This window comes from Canis lupus, chromosome 31 (genome assembly GCF_011100685.1).
Source record: "Canis lupus familiaris isolate Mischka breed German Shepherd chromosome 31, alternate assembly UU_Cfam_GSD_1.0, whole genome shotgun sequence".
Taxonomy (NCBI): Eukaryota; Metazoa; Chordata; class Mammalia; order Carnivora; family Canidae; genus Canis; species Canis lupus.
The window spans coordinates 27,930,200-27,953,342 of record NC_049252.1 but is presented as its reverse complement, the minus strand read 5'-3'; the positions used below and the strand labels follow the sequence as shown (position 1 = coordinate 27,953,342).

Here is a 23,143-nt window from a genome sequence, read left to right as displayed (position 1 = left end):
ATGTTTTCTAACCTCTCAGGGTAGTTCATTACTTCATTAGTTAGTTATTCAGTTTAGTAATATTAGCTAGATACACAAATGAGGGTCTAAATACAAGCATTCTTGGAATTGTCTTAGATATTTTTGTTTAATATTCTTTCAGATGTCCATAGAAATTCAACTGCTGTTTTTAATATTAAAATTTTAATGTTTCCATAGCACGTTGATATTTAGTGTTTCATATTTACTATCTCTGTATCTTTATATAACAATTTTGCCCCTTTAGGTAGGAGAATGTAGTAGTTAAAAAGGCATCTGAAACGAGACTTCTCAGTTTGGATCCTTACTCTGCCACTACTAGCTGTGTGTTCATGGGCAAGTGGTTTAACCCCTCTGTGTCTCAATTTGCTTATCTGTAAAATGGGAATGATAATATTAGTAGTTCCTCTTCATAGGGTTGTAAAGATAAAATGAAAAATATTAAAACCAGTGCTTGGTACCCACAGGCAACACTGTTGTAAGGGTTAGCTATTGTCGTAATCAGTAATATATCTGATACTGAAATTTTACTTTATGATTTGTAGGGACCAATCATCTGTAGTATGTTCTTTGGTTTGCTTCCTGATGGTTTCTTTTTAATTTTGTTGATATAAATATCTAATCTTTAAAATAAAAGATTTTTTTCATGTAAGTTCATAACATTAGATTGCCCATAATAGCGTGATTTTGCATTTTATTTTTATTACAAAATATTTAGTCCCTAAAGTATACATTATTTTCATTTTAGGCTTCTAGTGTGTATTGTCTAGTAAGTTTTATGCCTTAGCCTATAGTACTAAGAAAATGGACAGAAAAAAATCTTGCTTCCTTTTAGCTCACAGCTTCCTTTTAGCTCACATTTTAGGATGGCTGTTATGGAGAATGATTGCAGACCAATTGAACCTTTGCAATACTGCAATTTATATAAGACAGGCCAAGAATTAACAAGGATTAAAAGCAGTTACAATTCCTGAGTTCTTGTCAAGAATTTTAACTTATGCAGGTTTTCTCTTTGGCATGTAGGGATAACTTAAGTAGATATATCTCTCGCCAAGTCTCTTTTGGGAAAGAATCCCAACCCTATTCCACTTCCTCTAAACCTTTGTGATCAGCGATGGGTGTTTAGAATATTCAAGAACATTCCTAAAGCCTTGTTTTGATGCAAGGTGAATGCTTTTGCTTTAGAGACAGAGGAGTATAAGAAATGGTAGTGATCTATTTATGGGCTCTGTATTTGCCACTCTCTGTGATATTTTATTAGAAGCTCAGAATTACAGTGTTTGACCATTCAAGATGGTCGGATGTTGAGTAGTCACATTGATGGATGAGGCTACCCTCCTCCCTCCTGCTGTGATCTGTGGCTGGCCCACACAGTTTCTGTCTGGCTAATGTCATCTTGTTTATGGGCTGAGAACTGTGGATTTTTAAATCATGCATTTCTTGATAGAAATAATAATTTTTAAGACGTTGAAACAGTCCAGCAGTTCTACTAAATTGTCATGGAGCTGGCCTATTGTCTTGAGTTGAGGACTAAGTGATTCTCAATTATTTAGCTTAGTAGTTTTTAAAGTCAGCCTTTTATGGAACAGAAATGGATTATTTTTATAAGTATCTTTTACAGAAAAACATTCTCCCCATCATTCTAAGAATTGGTAATAGAGGAATGAAAATATTTTATCAATTTTTAAAAACTGAAAAATAGACATTAATTTTTAAAAATAAAAAAATGCCAAGTCCCCAAATTTATTTTCCCTTAGAAGACAAAGAACGGCTTTTGACAGAGACTGGTTGAAAACGATTGTTAGGTATCCTGTGTATTCTCAAGACTGGAATTAATTTTGGGGTTCCTTGAAGTCAGTGTTACCTAGTGAGATGTCCCACTTCAGAAGGCACGGGCAGAGAATCCTTAGGAGTTGTTCCTTGACTTGCCTTTTATCCTCCACAGTTAATTCCTCAGAGGTTTTTTAATTGTAAGATTTTGAAGGAATCACCTGAAATGATTAAATACAAATTCATGGCCTCAACTTCACATCAGCTGAAATATGAAATAGAGCCTCTTGGAATGGGGCCAGCAATATGTATTTTTAACCAGGTTCCCTACCATTCACATTTGAGAACTTCTGTGTACATGATGCTATTCTGCTATTCTTTAAGCATCTCTAAGGTCTGTTGACCTTCAAGCAGCTCCAAGCCTATCTGTTCCAACAGCCAGTCCTGAACCAGCAAAGGTAGCCTGCCCTGTGACACTTAGCCCAGCGTTCTCCTAGGCACTGGGACTCTCCCTTTCTTTCAGTTCCCACTGCTATCATCCCAGTTAGGGTCTTCTCATTTCTTCTTGCCCAGAAGACTCTCACAGTTTTCTAACTGGTCTTCTCCCAGCTCTCTGGCACTTTTCCCGGCTTTTGATATATTATGTTCATCAGATCTACAAGATGCCCTTTTCTTCACAATCTGTCTTCCTCTGCTTTCCTCTACCTATCTAACCTCATGCCTTCCTGTCTTCTAACAGGTGTCCTTTGCTCCCCAAATAAAGTTGTCATCCTTCAATATAGGCCATTCAGATCTCCTTGAATGGAGTCAGTCCCCCCTCCACACTGATCTCTTCATTAAATACTTAATACTTCCCCAATGTATATTATTCTATACTGGGTGTATAGTGTTGTATACTATGAGAGATTCAAAGACTGTACTGATGCTGCTTCAGAGAGAGCTTACCATCTGTTTGGAGAGGCAGGCCTTTTATAGAAAAAGCAAATGTCAGTATGAATTAGAGGAATTATAGGAGTTGTCATAAGGTGCTACACAAGTAAGAATGATATTTTAAGTGGTAGCAACTCATTCATTTTACTTATGACTTTGTTTCTTTGAAATTATTTAACATTTACAATTTACACTGTTACTCTGACAGTATGTTCTAGCTTAAATTAGCCTTAAAAGATGGTAAACATCATCAGATCTATGTCTAGTATTGAGTGTGCAACGATTTTTGGTCGAATTGAAGTTTTAGAAATACATGAACATGAAGCAATAATATTGATGGAAAATGATGTCCCATACCATCCAATTAAATGTTTTTTTAAAAAATATCTTTGATACAACTTTTTTAAAAAATTGGATAAATTTGTGCTTATTTTAAGCCTTAAAACTTTCTGGAGTACTACTTTTATCATAATTAATATAAGAGCTCTTTTATTATAGAATTTTTTTAGGCAATTGTCCTAAAACTTTAGTAATAAAATCAATCTAGTTTAACCAATATATTACTATTAGAGTATGATGTGTGGCTAGTTGTGTGTTATAGCAGGATGATGGGGAACAACCCCAGCCATTGCTTGAAAAACAGAACTTGTATTTTGTTTTACCTTCCTGACAGTTGGCAGTACTGTTCAAGATAAATATTAATCAATAGACAAAATGCTAAGTCTTGGATTTTTACAGAGTTATAGGCAATTACCTGAGAGTACTCCAATGAAGAGGTATCGACTTCTGCTGAATTTTCTTCAGTCTAAAATGCTTAATGTCCTGGGGTACACATCTTTCAAATTTTAAAATTTTCATGAAGACTACTAAGCACTATAAAGTAAAATTGAATATAGGCATAACATTAGGCTAATCTATTTCTTATTGAAAAGAAAAAACAAAGGGCATGTGGGTGGCTCAGTGGTTGAACGTCTGCCTTTGGCTCAGGTCGTGAACCCTTGGTCCTGGCATCCCCCGGTCCTGGGGTTCAGTCCCGCATCAGCCTCCCCACAGGGAGCCTGCTTCTCCCTCTGCCTATGTGTCTGCCTCTCTCTCTGTGCCTCTCATGAGTAAATTTTAAAAATCTTTAAAAAAAGAAAAAACATTAAAGAGAGGATACTGATTATCAGGAGAGTTAGTAGGTTGTCTTGCTTATCAGGAGAGAAGAATGATGAATGAATAATACTGTTAATTTAATTTTCAAATTGGATGAGCGTGTTAGAATTTATTTTCTGATTTTATCCATTGAACTGCATGACTGATTTGGTAGCCTTCTTCCCATGTCCCTTTATTATTGATTGATTGATTTTTTATTAGAGTTCGATTTGCCAATATATAGCATAACACCCAGTGCTCATCCCTTCCACTGCCCACCTCAGTGCCCATCACCCAGTTACCCCAACCCACCGCCCACCTCCCCTTCCACTACCCCTTGTTCGTTTCCCAGAGTTAGGAGTCTCTCATGTTCCGTCACCCTCACTGATATTTCCCACTCATTTTCTCTCCTTTCCCCTTTATTCCCTTTCACTATTTTTTATATTCCCCAAATGAATGAGACGATATAATGTTTGTCCTTCTCCGATCGACTTACTTCATTCAGCATAATACCCTCCAGTTCCATCCACATGAAGCAAATGCTGGGTATTTGTTGTTTCTAATGTTCCCATGCCCCTTTAAAGTCACTTTGTCCAGATTAGGGAGAATGAATTCTGGGGAACTTTGATCTCAGAGCTTCAGAGGGAGATGTTTAAAAGTGAAGCTCAGGGAAAATCTGGTGTTACTTTTATATTTCGTCTTGGCATCTCTTGTATCTTTCTTAATTTTGTCTCATCTTTCTGCTACTCTCCTTTGTGAGAACAGAAAAACTGTAACAAAACAGAAAGGCAGATATTTTCCATTTTGTTTAATTCTCTTAACCCATATTTTCTGATTCTGTGTGTGTGTGTGACTGTGAGACTGCCTTGGAAAGCCAGTTTTTCCAGGTACAGTATTGTTTTTAATTTGTTGACTTGATGTAGGTGAAGTGAATAAAGCATTTAGTGTAACAAAGAAATTTGTAGACCTTGTACTTGTAGTCAGCTTGGAAGAGTAGGAATTTAGTTCAGAAGACCTAAATTCCCATGTGAATTGTTTTTTGGAATTCTGTTGACCTAAGAGGACAAGTTATTTCACTTGTCTGAATTTCAGTTTTTTTATTGCCCAAATGGCAGTAATATGTTAACTTACACAGGGCATATAGTTTGAGTTTTAAAAAAGATAATGTATATGAAAGACCTCTTAGAAATATCTTTCATAAGTAAAAATTCTTGTTATTTTGTAAGTGTTTTATAACTTCTTTTTTTTTTATAACATCATGTTTTTTTTTGTTTTTGTTTTTGTTTTTTTAAGATTTACTTATTTGAGAAAGAGAGAGGGCAGACAAGCTAGGGAGAAAAGAGGGAGAAAGAGACTCCCCACTGAGCAGGGAGCCCGATACAGCTTGGTCCCAGGATTCTGGGATCATGACCTAAGCCAAAGGCAGATGCTTAACCAACTGAACCACTCAGGTGCCCGAGAAGTCATGTTTTTAAAAATAAAGGAAAAGGAAACCCTTTGAATTTTTTTAAACAATAATATGAATGAAAATCAATTATTCAATTTACTGTTGTATGTTCAGCAAATGAATTACTACATATTATGAACAGTTTTCCTTTGTCTACATGTTGGCTTCTAGTATAATTAAATGTATTTCTCTTGTGTAGGTGGGATCTCATCGTGTTCGTATGTCAAGGGGATTTGAAGCCAATGCACCTGCTTTTGATAGGTAAAACTGATTATTTTTACATAATGCTATAAGTTTTGATTAAAAGTGTTGTTAAACAGCAAATCTAGTTATTATATTTTACTGATTCATTTCAGCTTGCTTTGGCTGTAAGTAGAATTTTTTCTGACTACTAATTTAATCAGAAGAAAGTGATACCCAGTTTTGGACTTCTGGGGTTGGTACCACTAGGTTGTGGTCTTGATCTCCTGGCCTTAAAGCCACGTCTTTGGATGTGCTGTCTGATAGGGTAGCCACTAGCCACGTATAGCAATTGAGCACATGAAATTCAATTTGAGATGTACTGTAAGTATAAAATACAAACTAGGTTTCAGAGACTTAGAGCACAGCAACTTCTTTGACCTCAGCCACGGCAGCTTCTTGCTAGACATGTCTCCAAAGCAAGAGAAACAAAAGCAAAAATGAACTATTGGGACTTCATCCAAATAGCTTTTGCACAGCAAGGAAAATAGTCATCAAAACTAAAAGGCAACCTACAGGATGGGAGAAAATATTTGTAAATGACTTCTCAGTTAAAGGGCTAGTATCCAAAATATGTAAAGAACTTATCAACCTCAACATCTCCAAAACAAAAAATCCAGTCAAGAAATGAGCAGAATACATGAACAGACATTTCTCCAAAGAAGACATACGAATGGCTAATAGACACATGAAAAAATGCTCAAAATCACTCATCAGGGAAATACAAATCAACACCACAATGAGATACCATCTCACACCAGTCAGAATGGCTAAAATTAACTCAGAAAACAACAGATGTTGGTGAGGATGCAGAGAAGGGGGAACCCTCTTACATAGTTGGTGGGAATGCAAACTGGTACAGCCACTCTGGAAGACAGTGTGGAGGTTCCTCAAAAAGTTAAAAATGGAACTTCCCTACAACCCAGCAATTGCACTACTAGGTATTTATCCGAAGGATACAAACATAGTGATTCAAAGGAGCACATGCATCCCAGTGTTTATAGCAGCAATGTCCACAATAGCCGAACTATGGAAAGAGCCAGATGCCCATCAACAGATGAATGGATAAAAAAGGTGTGATGATTATATTTATATATATTACATATATATAAAAAATATAAATATATGTTATATGTATATATACTTGGTAACATATATATATATATTAGTCATCCAAAAAATGAAATCTTACCATTTGCAGTGATATGTATGAAACTAGAGGGTATTATGCTAAGTGAAATAAGTCAGTCAGAGAAAAATACCAAATGATTTCACTGGTGGAATTTAAGAAACAAAACTGATTAACATAGAGGGAGAGAAGGAAAAATAAGATGAAAACAGAGAGGGAGGCAAACTATAAGAGACTCTTAACTCTAGGGAACAAACTGAGGTTTGCTGGAGGGGGGTGAGTAGGGAGATGGGGTAACTGGGTGATGGGCATTAAGGAGGGCATTTGATGGTAATGAGCACTGGGTGTTATATGTAACTGATGAGTCACTGAATTCTACCCCTGAAAGTAATACTTACACTATATGTTAACTAAATTGAATTTAAATTTTAAAAATATTTTTAAAAATGCAAAATGTAAAATATCTTATTAATATATTACATATTGAAATGATATTTTAGCTATATTGGGTTAAATAAAAAAATATAAATTATTTTCATTGTTTATTTTTGCTTTTCTTAATGTACCTTCTAGAAAATTTAAAATTATGTTTGTAATTATGTCTGTTCCTGTTATATTTCCTTAGGATGGCATTGCTCTATAGCACCTGGAATGATTAGAAGCTAGAGAGAAAAAACCCCTCATATTTGGGGCCTATTTTTCTTAAGACTAGAACTGTTAAGGAGATCTCCCTGAATACCCATGGGGTATGTGATGTCCTCACATATGAGGTGCAACCCTCCTAAGTGGCTGCCATCCCCAAGTTGGATGGCTTGTATTCTCTGTGCTTGTCTGGCACCAGCCTCACATGTTGAAGAGGGTGGGTCCAGCAGCTCCAGCACAGGTGGAAGTCTCAGCATTGATGAATCAGAGGAAATGGGCATTAACTGAATTTTCATAAATTCAGAGTTTTGAGAAGAATGATTTGGTGCAATGAATTTGTATCCAGTTTTGCCAATTCTAGGAGTTTAGAAAACTGCCTTGAAGTTTCTATTTAATGGATTTCTGATTGTCCAAAAAAAAAAAAAAAAAAATTAGCTTACAGGCCCCTGTGCTCAGTAGGTTAAATATCTGCTTTTCACTCTGTCATGATCCTAGGGTCCTGGGATTGAGCTCCACCTCTGGCTCAATGCTCAGTGGGGAGTCTCCTCCCTCTCTCTCTCTCTGGTGCTCCTCCTGTTTGTGTACTCATTCTCTCTCTCTTCTCTCTGTCAAATAAATAAAATCTTTTTTAAAAATTAAGCTTATCACTTGATACATGCTTATTTCTTTTTTTCTTTAATAGGCATTTTAGAACACTTAAGAATTTATATGGTAAACAAATAATAGTAAATTTGCTTGGATCTAAGGAAGGTGAACATATGCTAAGTAAGGCTTTCCAGGTAGGCATGATCATTTTTTCTTCTGTTCTGGCCCACAGACATATAGAACAATATTTAAAAATAATATAATACAATAATGAAATTACTTTCTAGAAAAAGACTGGGTACTTGTTGGAACCATTACCTCTTTGGGCTACTAAGAAACAGTCTTGTATAATGTTGCTGAAATTGGGATATGGAAAGCTTTCAAAGCAATTGAAGCTGTTTTCTGAAATATGCTTATTTATGCTGTGGAGAAGCAGAAGAATATCCTCCCCTCTGAAAAATATTCATCTGTCACTGATAAAAAGATACCAGGCAGTTTCCTCCTTCATCTGTTCATTGCCTTGCCTATTTCTTAGAAACCATCGTCATTGTTTTAAACCTGAAATGAAATGGTGAATAATGCATTTGTATAACTGCAAGGCTATGCCTTCTTGTATTGATGAGAGAAAACCTGAGAATTTCGAGTAAAAAAGAATCCAAAGATATGTCCAACTTCTTTTTTTTTATATGTCCAACTTCTAAAACCAAAGTATTCTTCATAAATACTTATTGAATCAATAATGAATTAATGTAAATAATGGTGTAATAAAATTGTAAGCTTAAAAATGGTTTGAGAGTATTTTCTGAAGTTCAATCTAATGAAGTCTGGAAGTAACTTAATTATGTGACTGTTCTGTTTTAAGTTTGTGAAATAAATATTGTTAATAAACAGATTATACTTGAGAGAATGACTTAAAACACTTGAATGATATTATAAAAAATGAATTTTTAAGTCTTTAATAGGTTTTGTCTGAAATCAGTTACTTTATTTTGAGATTCTATAACAGATACATTGTAAAAAATGAAGTGCTAGGGTTAGAAATAATTTTTAATTTTCTAAACCAGATGAGAATATTATTTAAGTTCTCTGATGTTAATTATGTCACCTCATCTCTCGGGGGCAATGTGTGAGCTTTTACAAAAAAGATGTTATTGGATATCAGCAAGTAATTTTCCATTTTACTGCTAGTATTGATGCAAGCTTTGTGTGCGATCAGTGAGGTTTCGAGGGACAATGCTGAGCTTTAAATTTAAAATGTAAGGTTCCAAAAATAAAAATAAAATAAATAAAAATAAAAAAATAAAATGTAAGGTTCTGTTTTAATGTTACTTGGTAAGGTCATATTTAGTTAACATTTAGATGAGTATTTGCCTTTTTTACTTTCAGAGTCATTTGAAAGCTTCTGAACACGTTGCTGATATCCACATGGTGAATTTTGACTATCATCAAATGGTTAAAGGAGGAAAGGCAGAAAAATTGCATAGTGTTCTTAAACCTCAAGTCCAAAAGTTTGTAGATTATGGATTTTTTTATTTCAATGGAAGTGAAGTCCAAAGGTTTGCTCTATTTCTCTTTTCTTTGAGTTGGCACTGGTTATTGTAAAAGTTATTCTTAACATTGAACTTTTAAATTTTCTTTATATCAAAGTTTATAATAAAATAAAATATTATACTTGATTTTTAGGCTTGTTTTTCTTTACAGTTGAACAAGTAATATTAATAATAGCTTATATTATTGGGCACATATTATGAGCCAGGTAGTGTACGTAGTCTTTACATCTATTTATAGCAACAATTGTAGGAGTAGGTACTATATTATCTCCATTTACATTTGAGGCGACTGAGGCATAGGCAATAATTTGCCCAAATCACAAAGCTAAGAAGTGTTAGAGCTAGGATTATCTGGCTCCAGACCTCATGCTCTGAGAGGTATTCCCACTTCTCTCTTTAAACTAATCTTTTAATATTTCTTTTTTTTTTTTAACTGCAAGCTGCAATTTTATTAACACTATTTTTCTCTTAAACCAAGTTCATCATGCTGACATTCCCAGTGTTGGGAGGCACAGATACCATTAACCATCTTCATTATTTCTTCACCTCAGTAAGGACGTTTAAAAATGCCAATAGAAGTGAAAGACATTGCTTATTGTCTGCTTTAGTATAATTTAAATCTTCAGTTTTTTATTATGAAGTAGAGGAGGAAAATAAGTATTGAAAAAATTAAGATCAGAGTATAGGATGAGGTAAACTTTAGTGGATAAAGCTCAAACTTTCATTTTTTTTCAATTTGTGAAATATTTAGCATCAATGCCATAGAAATTGTAAAGGTCAGTAGAGAGAACAGATCGTAGGTTTTTAAATTTTCTTCCATAAATATTTATCTTTTATGTGCAAAGAGCTATGGGATTATAAATCTGAATACATATTTAGCTCCTGACTACTGACCTAATTAAAAATAAGTGGGTGTAGATAAAACAGATATGTGAAAAAGAATATATGACAGAAGATGACTGGTTGTAGAATCTAGATGGTGGGTATTATAGATGTTTGCTGTAAAATTCCTTCATCTTTTTTGTGTGTTTGAAATTGTGGTAATAAAAAGTTGGGGATAGAAAGTAGATGCTATATTTTAATCACCTTAGTTTTTCTCATTTTGTTTTAGCTTCATTATTTTTGTTTGAAACTAGCTGTTAAACTTTACTGAATTTGTTGCAGATGCCAGAGTGGTACTGTTCGAACAAACTGCTTGGACTGTCTTGATAGAACAAATAGTGTGCAGGCATTCCTTGGCTTAGAGGTAAAAAAAAAAAAAAAAAGTTGAAATGTATGTATGTATGTGACTTGTATCAAAAGCCTCTTTTCTTTCAATGTTCTTGTAATATTCATGTTTCTTACTGGTTTTCATAAAATGAAATTATGCTTCAGTAAAGGCGTTTCTTCTCTTACTGGGTCCCCCCCCCCCAAAAAAAAAAATTCCTTTTCATTTAAATAATTCCCTTACTTGTTTCAAATACTCTTTTTAGATAGGTGATATTTCACTGTATTGTTCCCTCACTTTCCCTTAAAAACTGCTATTTATACTATTCCAATAATTACTTCTTTTGCCTTTTGGAAGAATAAAATATATATAGATATGGGTATATACACACACACACACACACACACACACAATGTTTATATATTGGCCTTTGTTCTTTGTGTAATTTCTTCAGAATTGGGGAGGATCTTTTCCACATGTGCAAATCTATCGGATTATAGTTTTGAGAGTCTGTAACCCAGTACAATTTGCATGGTATTCAAATCAGTAGCTACAAAAACCAGGATCAGTGAAAATGTCTTTGTTAGTGAGAATGAAAGTGAATGAGACTCGGCTTCTGTAACCGTCTTTGTTTAAAACTTTTTTCCTTTACCACCTATGCTATTCAGTCTAATATAGTCTCAACTATATGACAAACTTACAATGCTGAGCTTTCTAAGTCTTTCCTGTTATGCAGCAATAGGGGTCATAAGGCTGCCGTTGGGTCTTCATTTACTTACATAGGAACTTAGCATCGTTCTCAAATACTATAAAAACAGGAATAGGAAATAACATGTTCTTACTTCTTTTAGATAATGATCTTAAATTTGGCCAGGACATTGGTTAATTAGTTATTTTGCAGCTGAGGTCCTTTCTATCTCAAAAAGCAGAACACAGGGTGTAGAGTTCTTCTGCATTTCTTCTCTGCTACAGAAATGCAGCCTTATGTAGCTAAATGAATTTTACTGTTTTGCCTTTTTAAAAACTCTATCATTGAGTCTTATCATTATAGTTTATATAGAAAATATGACAGAGACAAGAAAAGTGAAAAGCTTTTGGTCATTTGAATGGCATTTACCACATGGCTTGGATTTGTTTTGAGTTGTGTTTTTAAGTGGCTGAATATGTTTATTTAAAAGTCTTCATGAAACGTATAACAAGTATTAGTTCTCAGAATCTGAGTTAGGTGACTATCCACTGTTGGTAGTTAGGTGTGAGAGTGTACTCCCTCTAAAATAGCAATTGGTTGCCTGGTTACGAAATTTACTGCTAGTAGGCAAAGCCAAACTAGGAGTGAAAGTTAGTTTTTCCTTGAAGAGAGGGACCCATAAATGATAAAGGAGGTCCTGGAGGCTAATATTGTTTTCTTCACACTAATGAAGAACAGCTCTGGATCAGTCCTTAGGTAATCAAATGAACCTAGTTTAGTGGTTTTTTTATATTATTTTAGTTTTTTTTAATCTCTCTATAAATATGGATAATCGTGATACTTATAGATAAAAAGAAACACAAACGGGAAGGAGGTAAGTAAAAACACAAGGCATAAAATATGACTGGATTCCAAATAAAACATAGACTGGGTGAGAATTATGCATTGCTTTGACTGTCAGAGGCCAAAGTTCATACAAAGACCAATGACTCTTCTAAACACGTTTATTGTTATCTATGATGAAGGAGTTGTGGTAGCCTAAAGACCATACATTCTTGCATGATGTATTTCCCCTCTAGTTTCCCTTTATAGACTTTGCCAATATAGATTTTATGCATTAAATCAGACGGTCATGACTTTATTCAGAAATAGGACTAATTTATTTAATTCTGTGACAGTTCAAGAGCAACTCTACTTTTCTCATAATTTCCTGATTTTAATCACCCAAATGTGTAGAAACCAATCCAAAAAATAAAGAAAATTAGTTATTTCTATATATATTTAAATAACCTAGGTAGATATTTTCCGTGCCCTATTGCATGCAGTTGAATAATCAGTTCTTTTAGTGAACAAGGTAAGCCAGTCTGATTTATAGAGGCATTCTAATAAGGTTAATTTTTTTTAATAAGGTTAATTTTATCATTTAACCAGAAAGAAGTTCTTATTGCTATATGGGAATATTAAGGTACTTGTAAGCTTCACTGATGTGATATTTACTTTAAAATTGAAATGGTGAGACAGAACACAGCTTGGTAAACTGGTAGATTTTCAGAATCTAGTCCCATGTAGTGCTATAAACTATAAATTTTGATTCTTGTAGTTCTTAAAAAGTCACATCACAATGTATTAATATACTTATAAAAGTTTCTTCTTTGGGTGGGGGGATGGGGTGACTGGGTGACGGGCACTGAGGGGGGCATTTGAAGGGATGAGCACTGGGTATTATATGTTGGCAACTCGAACTTCAATTAAAAAAATAATAAAATAAATTAAAAAAATAAAAGTTTCTCTTGCTGTTTTAGATGCTAGCTAAACAGCTGGAAGCTCTCGGCTTGGCTGAAAAGCCTCAGTTGGTGACTCGCTTTCAAGAAGTTTTTCGGTCAATGTGGTCTGTGAATGGTGATTCCATCAGTAAGATATACGCAGGGACTGGAGCTCTTGAAGGAAAGGCTAAGGTAGATATAGATTTATCATAATGTTATAAAATGTCTTTATTTTCCTTTTAATAAGCTTTTAAATCATCTCTTTTTAAATTAATAATTGGTGGCGCCTGGGTGGCTCAGTTGGTTAAGCGATCAAATCTGGGTTTTGGCTCAGGTCATGATCGTATAGGTCCTGAGATCCAACACACAACCCCTCCTTGTAGGCTCTACGCTCAAGAGGGAATCTGCTTGGGATTTTCTCCCTCTGCCCCTCCCCTGCTTACACTCTCACTCTAAAATAATTAAATCATTAAAAAATTAATTAATAGTTGGGTTTTTTAGGTATCTCTTTCAGAATTCTATTTTATCATACCTTCATATCCTCTTTAGTACTTCCTTCTGTAGCGAATACTAGTCATTGGATGGAAGAGAGTTATTTCCTTCGGTCTGGGGGGCATTACATATGTTGTATTTAGTCATTTAGTGATAATCCACTAGGCCTATGTATGTATTGCTTGAATTTTTTTCATGATTTTCCCTTACATATCTATTTTACTTTTTATGTTGTTTATTTGGATTATAAATATGACTTATTTTAACCATAGTCATCCTAATAAAGGATCCTATCACATTTGGCTTTGTGCTCCTAGCACTTGATGCAGTGCCTACTGTTTAATTAGAATTGTGACAAATTACTGGATGGATGAACAAGTCCCTTGACAATTTATGCAGCACTTACTATATGCCCAATACCTTTAGAGCTTGGTTATTAAGTTTCTATTCTTTTATTTATCTTACCTTGAAAAGGAGGCTATCAAAATGTACCGAGGTGTGAGATGGACTTACTTATAATTCAGTGCCTTATCGTTACTTTTTAATTACTGGCATTATCTACAGACCACTTTCTCTTCTAGTATTAAGGGATGTTGAAAGCATACTAGAGATATTTTTCATTATTTTATATATTTACATACTGTCTTTTTAAGCCTTCTGTTCTTGGTTGGATTTTATTAACTTTTAAATTCCTACAATTCTTCAGATTACCTCAGGTGTAGAAATAAGGAATTTATCATTTTTATAGTTCTCTAGCCTCCTCAGAACAGTACCTGAAGTTCTTTGAAAACCATTCATCATCTCTAAGTTGTTGCACTTAGTTGTTGCATCATCTCTAAGTTGTTGCATCTCTAAGTTGTTGTTGTCTTTTTTTTTTTTTTTTAAGATTTGTATTTATTTATTCATGAGAGACACACAGAGAGAGGCAGAGACATAGGGAGAGGGAGAAGCAGCTCCCTGCAGGGAGCCTTATCTGGGACTTGATCCCAGGACCCCGGGATCATGACCTGAGCCAAAGGCAGACACTCAACCACTGAGCCACTCAGGCATCCCTCTAAGTCTTCTTTTAATGTCTAAATCTTTTTCCTCTTCTATGTCTCATAAAATGCCATGCCTCTCTCTGTTCAGAGGTATTGGCCTTACCTGCAAAGCTTCTTTTGTTCAACTCACAGAAGTGATTTTGTTGACATTTAGAAATATTTGCTTCTTAAATGGGCCCTATTTTTTGAAAACCTGAAATTGTTAAACCTCATTTATTATTCCTTTAAAATAGAAAATATTAAGTCTTACTGTTAAAACTCGATTCTTTACAACTGTTGCTTAAAATAATCTTTTATGTTCTTCTGTCTTCTTGTTTCTGGAGTGACTAAGACTATATATATATATATATATATATATATATATATATATATACACAGAGGTTACATATATTTTCAGTGGTCTTTTGTCTCTAACATAATAGAAATGAAGTTTCATGTATTAAATATACTAGCCTGAATTGAACTAAACTCTAACATCTGAACTGCTCTTTCTTTTCCTTTCTCTGGGTTCCTTTTGATTAATTGCCTGATAATATGAATGGTGAGTGTCTTTTCAAATAATGTAATTTGTTTGTGTTGTCATGTGGAAGACATTTCAAATTACTAATCTCTAAGGAATGAAAATTATATATTACAAACACGTATTTTTCTAAAAGGCAAGAGTTTTTTTTTTTTTTCTAAACAGTCGTTAAATATGTAAGAGGGAAGGAAATCTTTATGGTAACTAACATGCTAAGTAAAATATGTATTCATTAAAAGTTATAATCAGGAAATACAGGTTTCCAGTTATGGAATGAATAAGTCATGGGAATAAAAGCTACAGTATAGGGAATATAGTCAATGGTATTGTAATAGTATTGTATAATGACAAATGGTAGGTAGCTACCCTTGTAGTGAACACAACATAGTGTATAAACTTGTCAAATCACTTTTAGACACTTACACTAATATAACATTGTGTATCAGCTGTCCTCAAAAAAGTAGCTATAATCAACTCTCTCACTGTAGGAATGGGCTTCAGTTTATTATTTTTATTATTTATATTTACATAAATAAATGACCTAAGATATAAAAACTAGTTTGCATTTAATATTTATTTATGAACTGTAATTATAAATTTCTTTTTAGACTAGTCCTTCATTCGTGTGTTCATTCAGTCTTGGTTTTAACTAATGTGAATTATTTAGGAACAATTCCAATTTTAGTTTTCTGTTAAAGTACTTTGAAGTTTTTCTGAGAGCATGTGAGTACACCATATCCTCCTTGATCTCCTCTGCTTTCACCCACCCATGCCATCCCCAATTCTGAAAGTTACAGTGTAAAAAGTAATTTTCTTGTTTTAAATAAGTACACTTCACTTTATTTCCTTTATAGTAAACAATTTTAAACATATACAGCTCTCGATGTCATTAGTGGATGGGGTTATAGTATTGAGCTTTTTTTTTCTGACATCTTTTTGTGCAGAGCTCTTACGCAAAAGGAAGAAACAATGACATCTTGAGCCATTTTAATAAGACGATATGATATTCAAAATAGAATGATTAGGTCCTTTTTATTGCAGTAAAGTCATTTAAAACTGGTTTAAAGTTTCCGAATGCCTAGTGAGTAAAATCAACACTATTTATAACAAAAATCCATGCTCTTTTTTTTTTTTCCCCCAACAGGCTGGAAAGTTAAAAGATGGTGCTCGTTCTGTTACTAGAACGATTCAGAATAACTTCTTTGACAGCTCCAAGCAAGAGGCCATAGATGTTTTACTACTGGGAAATACTCTAAATAGTGATTTAGCTGACAAAGCTCGAGCACTTCTAACTACAGGAAGTTTGCGTGGTATGCCTACTTTATATTTTGATTACTTTATGTTGTTTATATCCCTTCTAAAAGTCCAAGAAATAAATGTAAATTTATTTACATAAATATTTTTTTAGATCAAGTTGATTAAAATAGTTATGGGAGAAGTTTCTATTAATGTAATTTTTTAAAATTGTATTCTCTAAAGGAAATTGATCTTTTTTGAAATGTTTTTATCATCAATGGTATTACTAAACTATAAAATGAGGCCCATGCATGTTTTCCTTTACAGCTGTAATTAGGGGGTATATGGTTTAAGTATTGCTATATCTAAGGCAGAATTTCATAGAATATTCACTTAGTCCTTTTAACAGGACATCTAATAACCTAATTATGTAGAAAACAAATGCTTTATTGAAAAAAAATAGTACCTATATTGGTTATTTTGCTAATTTCTAACCCCAGATTTCTATAACTTGATCTTATCTTGCTATTGTTTGAACAAGCATTAAATCATATGAATTAATAATTTAGAATATTGCTTAATATTTGACATAAATATATGGCTTTCAGGGCGGCTTTTAATCTTTGAGTCTTTTATTAAAATCAAATGAATCTGAGCTCATATCATTGAGTATGTATTTAGTATCACAGGAAAACAGCATTATTGTAGAACTAGTGAATTAACTTCCTTAATTCCATATTTTTTCTGTCTTAACTTTTCAGCACTTTGAGCATTTTTACTTCTCTGTTATCCCCAAACCAAACCTTTCCCTGTCCATGTAAGAGATATTGTTCCCCGTCAGATGATGAACTCTTGGATAATTACTTGGTCAAATAGGTTATCATGGATTCTTCCAGAATTCTGCATGGCACTGGTAGTTGATTACAGTTAGCTGGGAGACTGAGACCCTAGTAAAGCTCTAAAAAAGTCTGATCTTAGCTACCACTTTTAACTTCAGGCTTTCTTCCTGGCTCCCAGCAGTGGAGACTTGGCCAATTTGCATTTTACCACTTCTTTCCTGTGCCTACTTTGATATGGAGGCATTACTAAATAACAATTGAAAGTAAACAATTGAAGAGGAGAAGCAAGGAAGCTAAGAATTCCCAAACCTGATCATAAGTTTTTTTTTAATATCCTTGCACATTTTACTATGTGTTAAATATGCTTAAAAAGAAGTACAGTCAGTTCCGCTATAATGCTTCTGAGAATGGGAATTTGTTCCAACATGGACGCTCTACGAGGGAACATTTGGAGCATAATGTCAGTTCTGCATTATTTTATGAATGGTTTCACCTAGCAGAATTTAGAGGAGTAGAAATATACAAAGCACACATAGACTAATGCATACACTTAAAACCTTTCTCTACCTCAGTTCCCCACATGTGTTATGAGATGTACCCATTCACATCTGGTATTACCAATTACCATCCCAATTTTAGAGAACCGTCTTCCATCTTTCACAATTACAGTTGACCCTAGAACAACACAGGGCTTGAGGTGCCCACCCCTAGAGTCGAAAATCCATGTATAACTTTTGATTCCTCAAAAACTTAACTACTAATTACTTACTATGGATTATAAGCCTTACTGATAACATAAACAGTTAATTAACACGTTATATATGTTATATGTATGTTATATGTAGTATATACTGTATTCTTACAATAAAATAAGTTGGAAAAAAGAAAACATTAAGAAAATCACAAGGAAGAGAAGATACATTTACAACATTGTAGTTATTGAAAAAAATTTACATATTGATTGGACTGGTGCACTTCAGACCTGTGTGTTCAAGGGTCAGCTTACTTACAAGCTCTACCTCCTGATGCCCACTTCTACAAGCAAACTTCAGGTCTTTTTCAACACAAAGTGCTATACTTAAATTCATACCTCTCAAGCTATTTAACAGTGTAAAACTGTACTACTATTTTTATTAGGTTCCCATCTTTTTTAGTATGTCTCTGTTGGAAGGTTTTGAGTGCTGTGCCCTAAACCCATTTTCCCCCTAAGCTCTGTGGCTATTGGAATTTGTATATTTCGGCGCTGCATGATTATTTTTTGGAATGTATATAGTTTTGTTATAACTGAACTGATTGTACTTATCAACTGAGTCCCAGAAAGAATACTAAAAGGTAGATATTAGGGTAGTATCTTTCATGTGCTTAGTATCCTCTATTTCAGTAGGTTTTCAGATTTGTACTCTCCCTCACATGTATGTGCACATGTACACATGCGCACACACAAACACAGGAGCAGTCTGAAAAGCAGGCTAAGGACTTCCTGATTGAAACTCTGGACATTACTGAATCACTGTAGGATCTTTCTAAGATGCTGAGGGTTTGCATCAGATATTGTCATATATTTCTAATATTTGGTGTCCGAAAGGCATCAAATTGACTTAAAAGAAAAAAATGAGGCCATCTTAGAATGTATTGTCATGACACTCTAGGTTTTAATTGTAACTTGTTGTTTTACTAATGATTCTTTGTTTTCTTCTTGATGCATCCATAGTTTCTGAACAGACATTACAGTCAGGTACAGTATAGAAACTGATCTGTAAATAAAAGCAAATTTTTCTTTATTTTTTTCTAAAGTTGGTATTGTAAATATAGAGAGCCATATAAATGGAAACTTTCTCTTATTTTGCCCTCAGATTCTAACAGGATAAATTAATATCTTGTTTTAATCTGAGAAAAAAATTTTAAGGTTGAGAAAACTAAGTACCTCATTTAGAAGAAAATATGTAATGCTGTCTATCTTCCTGTAGCAAATGCTTAATTCTAATTAAATATAGCTCATCTAGTTTTATTTTCACTTTTATATTTCATTGAACAAACATTGTTAGTGTTCTACCTTATACTCTTAATAGGCTAATGGAAAAAACCCAGACGACGCTATTTGGGATTAATTTCGGAGTACTATCTGTACTATTGATGATTGTTCAGCAGCATTTCTCACACGTTATTATTTGAAAAAGCTTTGACTTGTTTTCTCATACAATAGAGGAATTATTTTTTTGTAACCATAAGACCTGCACTAAAATGTGATCTGAACTCTTTTAAAAAGCATCAAGATTGCTAACCAAGTTAGAGGAGTTAAGTAATTAGGACCTAAAGGTCATTATTTTTCTCACATTTCCTACCTCTAAGAATCTCATGCCTTCCTTTTCTGGACAAGATTCATGAACTTGTCCTTAAATATGAGTCAGGAAAAAGGAAAAAAAAGGCTAAACTCTTTCCAGAAATTTAGCAGGAAAAGACATCTCTTCTTCCCTTCACTTAAGATTTGGTATCACTTGAGATTTGTTTTGCTTATTTACTGTTTAGAATGTTCTAAGACATTATTGGTTATTCTTGTGAGAAGGATTGAAGAGAGCACTTGGATATATTTTTGAGTTAGGTAATGAAATCCATTTTCTGAAATGATATGGCATTTAGGAATGGACATCTTCTTGAACACAGACTCATTTCTTTCTGCACATTAAGGTGCCTGTTAAGAATACACTAGAAAATTTTTAAAATGCCTTATTCCATTTATAAACCGATTTGACTTTATTCACACAACATGGCAACATGTTTTCACACAATTCATTATTTGTCTTGCTGAGTATTTTAAGCTGTTAAATCATTTCAGAACTTGTGTTTTGATATAGAATGGATCACAGAGGCAGTTTTCATAATAATAGCAATGGCAGTGCTAAAGACAGAGAATGATTCTTTAGGTACAGCCAGCTTTCAATTAACTATACCAAAGACCGGAGCAAATCATCTGCTTCCATTACCACCCAACACCTTATACAAGTAATCAGATCAAATAGCAAGAGACTAGAAGTCTACATGTTTGTCCCTGGAAACAGTGGGATGGGCCCTATATCTACAGTTCCCTCGGAAGGTTCACAGGTCAAACTATTTTCATTCTAATATTAGGATGCTATTTGCCTTTTCACTTTCATTCTCTCACAAGTCTGCTGTTTCTTAGTATCATAAAATAATTAATAATAATAAAATCATTGATAGAGAATAATAAAAAGGTGAGAATCATTGTGATTTCCTTTTCCTCTTACCAGTTAAGTACCAATTAAGTATTCATTCTCTGTTTTTAGATTGAAGTCCTGTTAAGGTTCTAGCTACATTAAGTGCCGAGAATTTAATTTAATCAAAATGAAGTGTGATTTAGAAGGAAGATGGATGGTAGTCAAAAAATATGCAGGAAAGAGATTGAAGATCCGAATGTATTGAGCATTCATTTAACAGTGATTTACTGAGCACTTACTGTGCACCAGGCACTCTATAGTCACTAGAAATACTGCAGTAAACAAAACAGACCAACATTTCTGCCTTTGTGGATCTTCTCCATGTCTGTCTCCACTCTTGAGACAGGAGATGACAGTGACAGCATAAATAAATAAAACTCGCAGTCTATAAATGGTGGTAAATGCTATAGAGAAAAATAAAACAAGGAAGGGAAATGGAAGGTTAGGGAAAGAATGCAGATTTTAAGAAGATGGTGAGGAAAAGCCTTGCTGGAAAGTAAAGACTGGAAGGTGGTGAGGAAAGAATACTGCAGGCAGTGGAGACAGTCCATGCAAGTCAGTGCAGAGGCCGCCTGGTAGGACCAGGCAGGCCTCTTACTGAAACAGCAGGGAGTCAGCAGCTTTGCAGTGAGCCAGCTGGGAAGACGTAGCAGATGAGGACAGAATGGTGATGCACGTTGTTTAGTGCCTTGTAGACCATTGTTAAGGACTTTGGCTTCTACTCTGAGATGGAAAGAATTTCATAGTGACTTCAATCTCTGAAGCCTCATTAGCATACATAATGTGTATTTTTGTCAGGGAGCCATTTTTCTTCAAGCGACCTGTCAGTAGCTAGATTCTTAAGTGTAAGGGTTCTTAAATGTTTTTGTTTGGAAATAAATAAGGTTTATTTTTTTCCAGCCTTCAAATGAAAGTTATATGAAAGTCAATCGCTATATTCCTAAAAATGTAGTCTCTAGTTTTGTACATTATAAAAATGGTATACTTACTTCACTGAAACAGAACTGTTTTGCATGTTTTACGTTGTTGCAATAATTTTGTAAGAGCATCTTTACCATGACTATTGTATTAAATGTCAAATTTTTTAAAAAATTGTGTTGATTACTTGCATTATGCTGGGCTCTGCATGTATCTTCTGCTTGTTTGTGTATGGTGATAGCTGTACTTTCCAAGCATTATTTCTCAGGTATAAAACTCAATTTCTAAAAGTGGTTTAATGCAGCTAAAATTTTGTTATGTTTTGTTTTTGATTAGCATCTTCCAAAGTACTAAAGAGCATGTGTGAGAATTTCTACAAGTATTCAAAGCCCAAGAAAATTCGAGTATGTGTTGGAACCTGGAACGTGAATGGTGGGAAGCAGTTTCGCAGTATAGCTTTTAAGAATCAGACACTCACCGACTGGCTTCTTGATGCACCTAAGTTAGCTGGCATCCAGGAATTTCAAGGTCTGCTTTTTATAGTAGGGATTCACTTAATAAATCCTGACTGTGATTTTATTAGTCTATAAAACACCTCACAATGTGCATTACCTTATAAAAGAAACTTGGATTTATAAGTATGAAGGCCAAATCTTTATAGGTAACCACACATATAAGAAAAACTGGTTCTGTTCTTTTAAACTGACACAAAGCAAGCTTATTTTGTAATTGATAATTTCTTAAGCCTAGTGTGTTTCATTTTTTAAATCTAGTTCTCTAGTTAATTACAAAGATAAGAAATTTGGGGTGGATTTTGAAAAATCTTACAAAACTGGTTGTGACATTTGTTGGTACTCTATAACTTAACAGTACTGATTTATCCTTGTAAAAACCCAGTTGCCATTCAGCCACCAACCTCTTAATAGCCCAAACCAAACACTGAGCTGAGGATGCTTTTAAGAATTGATTAGAATCATAAATTTAAGGCTGCCTTCTTTTTTTAAAATTCACTTTGAATTCCTTTTCAAATGATACACATCTAGCAAGTATTATGTTTAAAGGTGACATACACAGAAAAAATTGTGAGGTACAGATTTTCTTTTCTTAGTTACCTGTAATCAGTCACATCTTAAACCCTAAGATTTTCCCCAGACTTTTATTAAAATTCTCCTTTTCACTTATATTGAACCTAATTGAAATCGTAGTTGTCATAATACGTAGTAGTATAATAGTACTAAATAATACATAGTAGTAGTAATAGTAGTAAATAGTAGTAATAGTAGTAAAATAACAGCTAACACCACAGTTCTCTAAGTGTGCACATCTAGTCATTTATTCCTCATAACAGACCTGCACAGACACTATTATTATTCTGATTTCACAGATAAGGAAACTGAGACATAGCAGAGGAAGTGACCTGCCCAAGGTCATGGTTGGTAATGGCAAGTCAGGATTTGAACTCAGGCAGTTTGTTTTGGGGTCATTGTGCCATACTGCGTAAATTTCTGGGCAAGTTCCTTAGGTTCTTCAAAGCCTCAGTTTCTCCTCTGTAACTAAAGGACAAAAATAATCTCTTATAAAGTGTGTTGCAAATGAGACGAGGCATGCATAATCCTTGCACATATTAGCAGTCAATAAATATTTTTGTTTTATTTCTCTATTCATATTATTTATAAGCCTTTTTCTAGCTACTCTCATTACTGAATACTTGGGCCGCCCAACTACCCCTGGGCTGCTTATCTCAAGTAGCTTCTGTTCTCTC

At 34.0% G+C, this 23,143-nt stretch overlaps 1 protein-coding gene across 1 annotated transcript in view; it reads left to right on the top strand.

Annotated features, from left to right (window-relative positions):
* The window catches only part of SYNJ1 (synaptojanin 1), a 91,021-nt gene that overhangs the window by 29,798 nt on the left and 38,080 nt on the right, over positions 1 to 23,143 (top strand). The window contains 8 exon segments of the mRNA NM_001290105.1: positions 5,499 to 5,560; positions 7,993 to 8,089; positions 9,282 to 9,451; positions 10,610 to 10,691; positions 13,143 to 13,295; positions 16,309 to 16,465; positions 18,942 to 18,965; positions 21,718 to 21,909. Of these exon segments, the coding sequence (NP_001277034.1) occupies positions 5,499 to 5,560; positions 7,993 to 8,089; positions 9,282 to 9,451; positions 10,610 to 10,691; positions 13,143 to 13,295; positions 16,309 to 16,465; positions 18,942 to 18,965; positions 21,718 to 21,909 (937 nt within the window).